General features: G+C 47.1%; 2 protein-coding genes across 5 annotated transcripts in view; one reads left to right on the forward strand and one right to left on the reverse strand.

Moving 5' to 3' along the window:
* The first annotated feature begins 460 nt into the window (after window positions 1-460).
* Window positions 461-4,383, forward strand: LOC118944093. Its single transcript, XM_036961957.1, has 4 exons — window positions 461-681; window positions 1,590-1,703; window positions 3,600-3,642; window positions 4,071-4,383. The coding sequence occupies exons 1-4, from the start codon at window positions 628-630 to the stop codon at window positions 4,280-4,282; spliced, it is 423 nt and encodes a 140-aa protein (XP_036817852.1). The 5' UTR covers window positions 461-627; the 3' UTR covers window positions 4,283-4,383.
* A 1,328-nt stretch (window positions 4,384-5,711) lies between these two features.
* LOC110503487 (Down syndrome cell adhesion molecule-like protein 1 homolog) overlaps window positions 5,712-12,218 on the reverse strand; it is a 296,025-nt gene continuing 289,518 nt past the window's right edge. For all 4 annotated transcript variants that reach the window (XM_036961298.1, XM_036961296.1, XM_036961297.1 and 1 more), the window contains exons 33-34: window positions 10,724-11,059; window positions 5,712-10,553 (exon numbers count right to left, since the gene is read on the reverse strand). In XM_036961298.1, coding sequence (XP_036817193.1) covers window positions 10,060-10,553; window positions 10,724-11,059 — 830 coding nt within the window. In that variant the 3' untranslated portion in view covers window positions 5,712-10,059. The remainder of the gene's footprint in view (window positions 10,554-10,723; window positions 11,060-12,218) is intronic.

Genomic DNA, 12,218 nt, shown 5'->3' on the forward strand with positions numbered 1-12,218 from the left:
GTTGAAAGCACGGTGATAACACATTGGGAAAAACGCAAACAAACTTTCTGATGTATTTCTTTTGAGTGGGTGAACGTACGTTGTCATCTCATTGATCAACACAAATCCCTGGCCACTGCGTCGTCTATGCTCTAGCTGCTCCTCGCCTGTAGCATAACATCTGACCCCAGGCAGCCTGGCATCTGCTCGACCCGGATGCCCAATCAAAGAGGTCCATCCAACAACCCCACTATGAATGTAAATTGGCCTGTTTGACTTAACCTATTGACTTTCTTCTATGATAGATGATTTGTTTGCCACCTGGGTTGGCCAGAGAATATAGAGCTTCCCTGACTGTCAAGGAGGCGAGGGCACACCAGAGGGACGAAAAGTCGTGCGTAGAGGAAATGATTACCGCCTCTCTATTTCTGTACCGCCAAGCTCTTTATTGGTCTTAGGCTGCCTTGGCAGAGAATGTGTGTGTGTGTGTGTGTGTTTTCCATCTACCTCCTGCAAAGCACACTCCACTGACTGTTTGGATCTATCAGCGTGTACCTGATCTCTCTTCCGCGGCTGGACTGAGGAAATAAGGGAAATAAGCAGTATCACGGCGGGCCTATCCCGTGGCATCACGGAAGAGTTGTCACGATGATAGTTACAATGCTAACTGCCATGTACATGGTGGTCAGGGTAGTTGAAAAGGTAAGCCCATGTCTATCGATAACTTTTACATGCTGTCAACAGCTGGTCCAACTCGTGGAGTTCGATATGCATTCTGGAGACCATTCGATCTGTATATTTGACTTTGTACCACTGTATTGCACATTTGATAGGCTTTGATAGGCTTTGATAGGCTTTGATAGGCTTCAAGCTGCTGTCTAAGTAGCGTCATCAAATGTCCTAATGGAGTATCCAAAAGAGTTGTCCACGTATGTAATATCTATGGCGCTACGATGCTACATTTCGTTTATCAGGATCCCCATCAGCCATTGCTATGTCAATACTGTCTGATAAGTTTTTTTTTTTCGCGTGAGCACGAATATCTTAGACAGCTTTCTCCACAGTGAGGGCTTTTAATTAAGAAATATTGAGGAAGTTGTCCTGATTAGTGTTCTGTACGCGTGAAAAAGAGAGGGAACTGATGGTCAATACTCAACTTGATCTCATCGTTTCACTTTGGGATTTGATGTAATTGGATGAACACGCACACGCACACACACACACACACACACACACACACACGCACGCACACACACACACACACACACACACACACACACACACACACACACATACACACACACACACACACACACACACACACACACACACACACACACACACACACACACACACACACACACACACACACACACACACACACACACACACACACACACACACACACATACACACACACACACCGATTGAAGAGGCTTTAATTATCTCACACACAAATAGTCATGGTTAAATTGCCGCCCTCTCTCTCTCTCTCTCTCACAGTATGCACGCACACGACAAGAGTGTTCCACTGACGTTAAGGTAAACAAGAAGTTCAGGAACACACACACACGCACACGCAAATGTAATCATTTCCATGTCTATCCCAGATTGGAGTGCGGTTTGCGCGCAGGGATCCTCCCTTGCCTTTCGTGGTGACCCAGGTTCTGCCCTGGCAGGTGCACCATGTGTCCCAAAAGAGGAGGAGCAGCGCAACAGCAGAGGTCAGTCCCTCAAACATTCCCATCCACCATCTGCCACCGCCAGCACCACACCCCTAACACCACCCCACCCTCCCCGGAAACATGCCTCCCCTGTGGCATGACCTCACAACTGAAACAACCACTCAGATTTCAAGCCATGTCGGATACGTCCTCGTTTAGCGTTTTTTTGACTCGTTGACGTCGCAACACGACGCGCTGTGCTGAGGTGACTGCTGTGGAGGAGGAGGAGTCAATTTCTCGCCCCACTGCACGCTCTTGAATTAGCTAACGTTGACCGAGGACCGGCTCAACATCCAGCCAGCAGGTAGTCATGTGTTACAGCAGCAGTGACGGCTCAGGCTGGGACTGGGATTAAGAGTAGGGTGCGGGGGATGGTAGCCGTGTACAAGGAAACATGGCTCTACAGGCTATCTGAGAACTGTTTCATGAGAAACAATGGAAAGTGGCGCTACAATAACAAGACAGAAGCAGCCTTTCGCTTTTGAAAAGCCTGACCTCAAATGTCTTAAGAATGGTTGCTGACCGACACGATGTAAGGCCTCAGCTCAATTGATACAGGCCAATAGGTACAGCAGAGAGACAGACAGGCAGGCCAATCCCAGGCTTCACCTTCTCCAGCAGGCGGTACCTGTAATCCCTATTGAGGGGATTTGTGTCTGCAGACGGACGTTACCCAGACCGGAGATCGGAGAGGTAGTGTGTGTGGTTCTGCTCAAGGTCAAGGCCCACAGTTCTGTCAAGAACATGTGCAGCTGTAGCTGTGTGATCTCTGGTGGAAGGGATAGCAATCTGCCGATATAATGAACTGAACAAATGTACAGGGGAATGGAGGTATATAACAGACTAGAGGTATCTGACAGTGCTAAGTATAATTTCCCCAGACATTTATTACAAATAAGGTCATGAAAATCTCATGAAACCATTATGTTTGAGGTGCCTAGTTTTTGTTAGTCTGCCATACTCAGATGCGATAGGGGGCGCCAAAGTCATTCTGACACAGAGAGACCAAAGCGTACTGGCAGAAGGATGGACTGCATAACTTAGCCTTTTCAATGCCATGGCGATGACAGAATTACACCACGAACAGCTAGTTAACAACACGTTTTTGGATCCATCAACGCACAGCATTTTTCAATGCCTCCGGGCCACCCGTTATTGTAGTGCTGAAACACACAAGGGTCAATTACCAACATTTACCGAATTGGCTACTGAAACACCTCTACGGAATGACATTCGCTACATGACCTTAGCTATGGGGACACATAGCTGCCTGTCTGCAAGTCTGTCTGTCTTCCTTGGAATGGCTTGTGAAGAATGACCCGATACACTGAGCAAACAGGAGGTGGACAGTCAGGGCGTTCCCGCAGTAGCCGAGCATTTCCCGTGTGTTGTTTGCGAGCGTGTGCTGCGTGCTGCGTGCCCGTGTGTGTGTAAGTGAAAGGGATGTAACCTGCAGTTTTGCTGGTGCGTACATCCAGTTTTTTTGGTACTTATAAATTATACGCAACCATCAATTCTGGAAGAAAATAACTTTGTAAATGCCTCGTGAGCGTCGTTCAACTGCCTGTACCCCATGAGAACTCAGAATATAAGCTCGTTCTACCCCAAGTTTGTAAAATAAAACAAATGTAAAAATGACACCGTATAGCCTCCAAACATGCTTAAAACTATACTTTTTATGTAATGGATGGCCAGTCCTTGCATCCACAGCTCTCCGTCAATGAATTTCCAAGGGGTTACTTTTCTCCGGCACCAACCCCCTCAGGTTTTCACCAAAATAGTTGTTGTTTCAATTGCAGATTGCCCCTTTAACCACCTTTTTTTTTTCCTGTAATGTTTTATTATAGTCTTTTTTTAAAGCTTCTTTGGCAGTTCACACTGTGTTCTTGTTTACAGTACGATGGCCCGAGGAGGAACAGCCTAGGAGTGTTCAGAAAGAGTGAGTAATGAGACCAAACGATGTTTAAAAGAGTGAAATGCACACACCTCGAAAACATTTCCCAGGAAATGGATCTGAGAGGAAATCATTCGTGTATATATATTTTTTAATTGGTACACTGGTATGCTGCTCACACAGTGTTTTAATGGTTTGACTGGGTCTTCCTCATTGCAACCCAGTTACGGGGTCGAAAAATCATTTTCTCGTCAAAACACTTCGGGAGCAGTAATACGAGTGTGTGGATTTATGTTTTTCTTATCTATAACACCCGGACATTCCGTGGCAATATATCTATATTGATAACAACGTAGTAGAATCGCCTACCCAAAGTAGAGGCTTGCTGAAAGGCTACATTACTTCATAACCCCTAACGTTACAAACCACTTGTGCCTTACTACTTATGTACTTGCTACGTGTGCTACACACAGTAAATTCGGACCTCTTCCCCAATACAACGTTGGCTGTTGCTGTTGCCACTTTGGCTGTGCCCTGTCTCCTGACGTGCAACCGGAAAGACTCCGCCTGCAGCAACGGGTGTGCAGCGGCGCCCCTCGGCCTCACCCTGCCCGTGGAGAAAGCTGCCGCCACCATCCAGAACCAGTTCAGGAAGTACCAGCAGAAGAAGAAGGAGACCAAGTAGAAGCACACCCGCACCACCCGAGCTCTGCAAGACAGACAGACGGACACAAACACACTGGCGGGGGACACAGACAGACAGACAGACAGACAGACAGACAGACAGACAGATGGACACAAACACACTGGCGGGGGACACAGACAGACAGACAGACAGACAGACAGACAGACAGACAGACAGACAGACAGACAGACAGACAGACAGATGGACACAAACACACTGGCGGGGGACACAGACAGACAGACAGACAGACAGACAGATGGACACAAACACACTGGCGGGGGACACAGACAGACAGACAGACAGACAGACAGACAGATGGACACAAACACACTGGCGGGGGACACAGACAGACAGACAGACGGACGGACGGACGGACGGACGGACAGATGGACACAAACACACTGGCGGGGGACACAGACAGACAGACAGACAGACAGACAGACAGATGGACACAAACACACTGGCGGGGGACACAGACAGACAGACAGACAGACAGATGGACACAAACACACTGGCGGGGGACACACACAGACAGACAGACAGACAGACAGAGACCTCTCCAAAATGTAAAGAGCAAGAGGACTAAACATTTCCTCTAACTCTGTTACCTGTGTTGCGCAGCGTGTTAAGTAAAACAAAGTAAATAGTACAGACTGACTTGACATTATATACACACACACACACACACACACACACATACACACACACACACACACACACAAAATGAACGGACTAAATATGACACACATCCCGTCTTATACTATGTAACTGAATATATATGAATAATATGTCCTTTATATGCTAATGGTTAGAGCATTGGACTAGTAACCGAAAGGTTTCAAGTTCATATCCCCGAGCTGACATCTGTCGTTCTGCCCCTGAACAAGGCAGTTAACCCACTGTTCCTAGGCCGTCATTGAAAATAAGATTTTGTTCTTAACTGACTTGCCTAGTTAAATAAAGGTAAAATAAAAATAAATAAAAAAATGTGCATATGTGTATTTGTGAAGATAATTATGTGCGAGAGTATCTTTGCGTGTGCGTGTGCATGTGTGTGTAAGCGAGCATGTGAGAAGGTGCACATTGTGCTGTATGTAATTGCAGTATGTATCCTATTTCAAAGATGAATAGATGGATTGCTAATGAAAAAAAAACATACACTGAACACACTCCATTAAACTCCAGGGTAATCCTGGATTGGCGTTCTTTATGTTGTTGCACTGCCCTCTAGTGCTGAAGTAATGAATTGCTCTAGTTTCACGTTGGGTTATTCCGACCAAGTATTCAATCATTCTTGTGAAATTTTCAATAAAACTTGCTCGTTTTAGTTCAAAAAGTTTTTGCATGGCAAAACGCTTTGCCACATTATGTACTAATAAATACACCCCTTGATCCAGCGTGAAGGAAAGGATGGAAAAAGGAAGATATGACTCATAGAAAGATAGCTTTATTGCACAAGGTGTTGGAGTACTCTTTTTCTGGTTTTGTTTGTTTTCATAGAAAAGAAAAAAAAACGGTAGAGTTAAACAAGCAATTGCAAATTGAAGCAAATTTTCCATAAAACTTTAAGAACTCTCTCAGTATTTTTTAAAACGCTTTTCCCCTCACCCCTTTTTCATAAATGTGTTTCTCCATCTTTATTTTTATACCAACAAATAATTCAGAGCATGCAATGCCGTTTTTCCTCAACAGAAAAAAAAAAAAAAAAAAAGTGAACAAGAAAGAAAATCAATATTTTAAGCAAAACGTCTTGAAAAAGAGGAACCAATTGTGAAAGCAATTCTGGATTTCGTTTGTTGTTGCCCCATTCAAAAATCTAATTCTAAAGCAGTGTCACTATAATTCTATAGTTTTCTTTAACCCTCTCCTGTTTAAAGTTATAACTTGAATCAAAGTTTACATTGTTGCCCTGGTTTCATTTGGAGATGTTGAAAACAGTACTTATTTATACAAAACACTTTGCTATGTACAAGAGTCTTTAATAGTGGGGTAGCAATGCTGTTGGGGCAGGAGGTGCCGGTAGGGGGGAATCTGAGACCCCCTTGAGACCTGATATTAACATGTGCCCTGGCAATGGATCTGTGGTCACATCCGGTCACACCCAATCAAATTGGTCTGGAGTAGACATTGTGGGTCAAATCTGATCACAGGGCACGCTATTACCAGGTGTAACTGAGAGTCTGATTGGTCAAATAGGTGGGGTAAAGGTCAGGGTAGGGTGGGGAGTTTGATCCCTGACCCCATCCAATATGCACACGGCTTTTCCTGGGATTGGTTGGATCTAGGGGAGTCCCTGATTTCAATTGGCTGAACAGGCCTGCCCCTTCACGTGGCACCCCCGTGTCGTCTCAAAGCAAACCGTTTCAAAAGAATTGCATAACCAAGGACGCCAAAACAAAACAAACGGTACCATACTAATATCAACGGAAAGGAAAGGTTCTAGCGGACTCTCTCCTGTCCTGTTCACTGTCTGCAACAGGCGGGGAGGAGCGTGAGTGTTGTCAGTTACGAGCAGTTATAACAGTTGTATGTATGTCCGGAATAAGAGTGCTGTGCACGGACATAATGACAACGGTAAGACACAGAGGTCACTATGTGCTGTCTTCATTTAAGTTCAGTCATGAGACGTCATGGAGGCTGTCAACAGAACACACCTTGGGAAGGTACAATACAACAGGTTACATTTGTGTCTACCATTTGCACTCTCTTAACACCTGAAGTAGGGCCGTAGATTTGGGGACGGTCACAATAAGAATGTGGGCTGGCACTGTGGCACGGCCCACCACTGTTACCTGAATCCCCACGTGCCAGGGTTAGTTGTGCCAGGGTTAGTTGTGCCAGGGTTAGGCTCTAAACTGAACTCTACACGGATGTTGCCTTAGCTTGTGACTCAGTGCTGAAGCTACCGTACCGCTCACTAACTAGTGCTTATAAATGGTTAAAGGTTCCCTGAAATCTTTCTTTTATCTGTAGGTCCCTCCCCCTTTCTACAGGTACACTTAAAAGAGGGTCTTGCTGACCACAAGGAATGCACTTTAACCTCACTGACCACAAAAGCCACTCTGACCCCAAAGCTACCCGCAGTGTCGTCTACTCTCCACCAGAGGCAACTCCAAACCAAATCGACTACAGGTCTGACGTTATTAAAACACATGAACCACACGGGCTGCCATGGGGTTCACTGACACACAAGCCATTCTGACACAAGCTTTACAAAATGCAAATAGACTGCATTAGTTTGCAGCCAGCCTCACTGGCTAAGGTATTCCCCATCACTGGGCCTTAACTCCTTACAGTAGATACTTAGGTTTACATCCTGACTGGCATGTTTAGTGTAGTTCTGTTCCTGCACTGTAGCTACCGACGTACCTGACAGAGGGGCCAACGACCGCGAGGCCATGGCCTCAATGTTCACGTCCGCAAACTCGGCCTCAGATACCGTAGCTATAACGCTCATTTTCATCTCTCTTTGTCTTTCTTGGTTGTGCTAGCCGTTTCCCGTCCTCCTCTCCCTCCACTCTTCCTCTTAACCCGCGGCGTCGTCCACTGAGCGATTGTCTCATGAGTTATATTTTCATATATTTTCAATTACGATGACTTTATATCTCTCTCTGTTTTATTTAACAGTTATATATTTTGGGATATATTTAGATATAAATATATATGTACATATCTTTTACAACAAATATGATATATTTTTTCATTTTTATATTGCGAGAGCCCTGATGTGACATTTTCCATTGCAAACATTGGGAGCAATCAGTTTTATTTTATTTTTTTTTGTGGTGGGGGGAGGGGGGGGGGGGGGGGGGGGGGTCATGGGGCTAAGCTTTGGGTTTAGAATAAAGAAAATAAAGAAAAAAAGAAACGCCAACTGAAACCGGCAATCATTACATTTTCCTGGGATGGGGGGGGCCTTGGATGACAGATTTATTCTTGAGGCCACTTCATTTCATAAGACCAACTCATGTCCACCTGCCACCTCTTTCATCCTTCCCTGAACACGTACACAGATGTTTTGTCTTCCTTATCTCTCCATCTCTCCTTGCAAACCAACGCTGTTCGCTGCATTATCGCGTTTCTATATTCTCCTGTGTTTCAATCTGTAATCTGTTTATCCATCTTTCTGTCGAGTTCATCTTTTGCCAGGCTGGTCTGTCCGTCTGTTGGCCTGCAGTCCATTTGTCAGTCAGTCCAAACTACTGTCATTAAACGTCTGCCTGTCTAGCAGAGTGTGCTAGAAGGTCACAGTGAGACTGTGTGGACGGGGGGGGTGGGGGGGTGGTGGGTTGGAAGTGTTTGGGTAGACAGGGGGGGAGGTATGGAGGAATGGGGGTGTGGTGGGTTGGAAGTGTTTGGGTAGACAGGGGGAGGGAGGTATGGAGGAATGGGGGTGTGGTGGGTTGGAAGTGTTTGGGTAGACAGAGGGGGGGGGGGGGGGCTGTATGGAGGAAAGGGGTGTGTGGCACCAACCCGCACATGATCAATAGAACAAAGGGTTTTCTTCCTGCTTCAGGGGACTGGAGAGAATGACAGAGAGGGGCCAAGAGGAGGGGTGGTCATTTCACCCCTGCGCCTCTAATGAACGGCAAATCAACTCCCTCGCTCTGTCCATCTTCCCCGTCATCTCCAAGGCGACGCTGCCAGTGTCAATCACACCGGGCCAACCAAAGTCCAGAAGGGAGAGACCGACATGTGATGTCATACAGTGTGACGTCATCGTCCCCAAACCACTGTCACAAGTAACAAATGGACAGGAGTATTTTTAACACAGGCCTCCGCCAAGGAGTCAGCATACAGATTGATTAAAAAGGTCCACAGCAGGTGTGTGCCAGCCACATGTATACATATATATTTACACATATACACGCACACACGCAGGCTCGTGACGGTTCTGTGAAATCCATTCTAACCTCTTTTAATGCACATGAGTTTATATATTCCCAAAAGAGAAAAGCAAACATTTAAAAAAAAAATACAGTTCTGATTCATCTTTCGTATGAAGACGATTCCTGTCCCCCCCCCCCCCCCCCCCCCCCCCCCCCGCTCTGTTTCCTGTTGTCCTATAAAATAGTCAGTAACACTCTATACAGTGTCACGAATTGCATGAGAAAAATTCCCCAAGGCTCCTCCAACATCGTCGTGGAAACGACAGTCTGTTGCCTGTTTGTGTGAGTCCGTACCAGGATGGCTCTTGGAGGGCCAGAGGACAGACAACCGAGGTTGTTGGTTTATGCATAAACACTTTCCGTGGCAACGCGCTGCTTTTGTATGAACTCTGAACTTTCCGTTCAGAGACGCGAAAAGAAACAGGTGAAACGGCCTAAAACATCTAGACAGGTTTATGTGAAACTGCATCTCGGTTTATCGTTTACCGTTCTGAATTTTAAAAAAAAACACAAAAAAACAAGTGCACGTGGAAAGTATTTTGTGCATAAGTTCTGAGGTGTCTCAACAGATAATTGGAGAGAGAGAAGAGAGAGAGAGAGAGGGATAGTGGGAGAGTGAGAGATAGGGAAAAATGTTTGCAAAAACAAATATAAAATGATATTGAGTTTAGCAAGTTATTTCCAAGGAAGGTAATGCAAAACAACAGATAGAGAGAGAGAGAAAAAAGGCAGAAAGAAGACAAACCCCTGTGCTATAAAAAGCCCAATCTGGCCCCTGCCGAGCGGCCCCCCTCTGGCCTGACAGTGCAGGAGTCAGGTGTGTGTACGTGTGTCTGTGTGGCCCCTAAACCCTTCCCAAGGCTCCAACATCCACGCCAGTGGCTCCTGCTACACCAGTGTATAGGATTTGGAGTAGGCCCCGCCAGCCGCCTGCTTCTGTCTCTCTAGTCTGCCTGGGCCTGACGAGCTGCTCTCCAGCAGAGGGTCTCTAGAGTCTCCTCCCGCGACTGCGTCGGTAGCGGCTGCAGCGCTCTGCGCAGAGGAAGAGGAGGAGCCGGGCATGGTGAGAGTCCTCTGGGGCAGGGAAGAGGTGCTGGAACCACCAGACGGCCCTCCAGTCGCCCCTCCTACACCACCACCACCCCCTGATGCTCCCCCTGAGGCGCTGAGGCCGGCCAGGCCAGTGTGGCCCACAGTCAGAGCCTGCTGCTGCTTGGAGGAGTCCAGAGTCATGTGACGGCCCTGGGTGTGGTACGCCCGCTGGGCCAGGCTGCGGATGGAGGCCTCGCGGGGCGGCACCACCGGGCACGGGTCACGCAGCTCCGACTGCTTCCGGAAGAAAGGGTCTGTCTTCATGTAGAGGGGAAGGTTACAGTAGTCACCTGGGATGGGGGGGATGAAAGAGAGAACGAGGGAGAGATAACGATTTGACAAGCATCTTTATCAGGCACATTTGTTAAAGGTCACTCTGTTCACTCTAACCATGCTTAGAGGCCTTTGCATTAGACCGACCTACAGGATCATTCTAATCAACCGCAGGTCTGATACTCACTTTTGCCAGTCCACTCGCTCTTGTTGGCGCGGTGGGGGATGGGCACGGCAACGTTGGTAGGTCTTCCGCGGTCGTATTCCTGGGGTTTGGGTGGCGAGGCGGTGAAGCGACACAGGCCCGTCTCGGACGGCGTGCTCATGGAGGTCATGCTGTCGGCGTTGTCGTTGGTGCCCGTGGTCATCTGGTCTGAGGAACTGTCGGAGATGAAGCACTCAGTGATCTCAAACTTGGCGTGCTGCAGGTGCTCTTCAAGCTTGGCGTGTTCATAGGCCCGCGCCAGCTCCTCATAGGTGGAGGACGCGCTCTCTGTGGACACCATGCTGTTACGCCCTTTATCTGAGGACAGAGAGAGACAGAGAGGGAGAGAGAGTGAGAGAGAGAGACAGAGAGAGAGACAGAGAGAGCGGGAGAAAGAGAGAGAGAGACAGAGCGAGGGAGACAGAGAGAGAGAGAGAGACAGAGAGAGCGGGAGAAAGAGAGAGAGAGACAGAAAGAGGGAGACAGAGAGAGAGGGAGACAGAGAGAGACAGAGAGAGAGGGAGATAGAGGGAGTGAAAGAGAGACAGAGAGAGACAGAGAGAGAAACAGAGAGAGACAGAGGGAGTGAAAGAGAGACAGAGAGAGACAGAGAGAGAAACAGAGAGAGACAGAGGGAGAGAGAGAGACAGAGGGAGAGAGACAGACAGAGAGAGGGAGGGAGAGAGAGAAAGAGAGAGAGAGACAGAGAGAGAGAGACAGAGACAGGGAGAGGGAGGGAGAGAGAGAAAGAGAGAGAGAGACAGAGAGAGAGACAGAGACAGAGAGAGGGAGGGAGAGAGAGAGAGAGAGAGAGAGAGAGAGAGAGGGAGAGAGAGAGGGAGAGAGAGAGAGAGCGAGAGAGAGAGAGAGAGAGAGAGAGGGAGACAGAGAGAGAGGGAGACAGAGAGAGAGGGAGACAGAGAGAGAGGGAGACAGAGTTGGTGTTGGTGTTGTACATGAAAAATATCAATCTTACACTGTCTCCTTGGACTACAGACGTGTGTGTGTGTGTGTGTGTGTGTGTGTACGTAGCCTATGTTTTGGGTGGCTCACTTGTGTCCTTTGTATATGTATGTATGTCACAGGAGGTTGGTGGCACCTTAATTGGGGAGGAGGGGCTCATGGTAACGGCTGGAATGAAATCAGTGGAACGGTATCAAATACAGTGCCTTGCAAAAGTATTCGGCCCCCTTGAACTTTGCGACCTTTTGCCACATTTCAGGCTTCAAACATAAAGATATAAAACTGTATTTTTTTGTGAAGAATCAACAACAAGTGGGTCACAATCATGAAGTGGAACGACATTTATTGGATATTTCAAACTTTTTTAACAAAAACAAAACAAAATTAACAAAATTATTCAGCCCCTTTACTTTCAGTGCAGCAAACTCTCTCCAGAAGTTCAGTGAGGATCTCTGAATGATCCAATGTTGACCTAAATGACTAATGATGATAAATACAATCCACCTGTGTGTAA

The sequence above is a fragment of the Oncorhynchus mykiss genome, chromosome 24 (assembly GCF_013265735.2).
Source record: "Oncorhynchus mykiss isolate Arlee chromosome 24, USDA_OmykA_1.1, whole genome shotgun sequence".
Classification (NCBI taxonomy): Eukaryota; Metazoa; Chordata; class Actinopteri; order Salmoniformes; family Salmonidae; genus Oncorhynchus; species Oncorhynchus mykiss.

Bases quoted from the DNA above. Each gene is read 5' to 3' on its own strand.
- LOC118944093 (XM_036961957.1), top strand. From the start codon at position 628: ATGATAGTTACAATGCTAACTGCCATGTACATGGTGGTCAGGGTAGTT. The intron at 682-1,589 runs GTAAGCCCATGT...TGTCTATCCCAG, and splicing joins TGGTCAGGGTAGTTGAAAAG to ATTGGAGTGCGGTTTGCGCG. The intron at 1,704-3,599 runs GTCAGTCCCTCA...TCTTGTTTACAG, and splicing joins GGAGCAGCGCAACAGCAGAG to TACGATGGCCCGAGGAGGAA.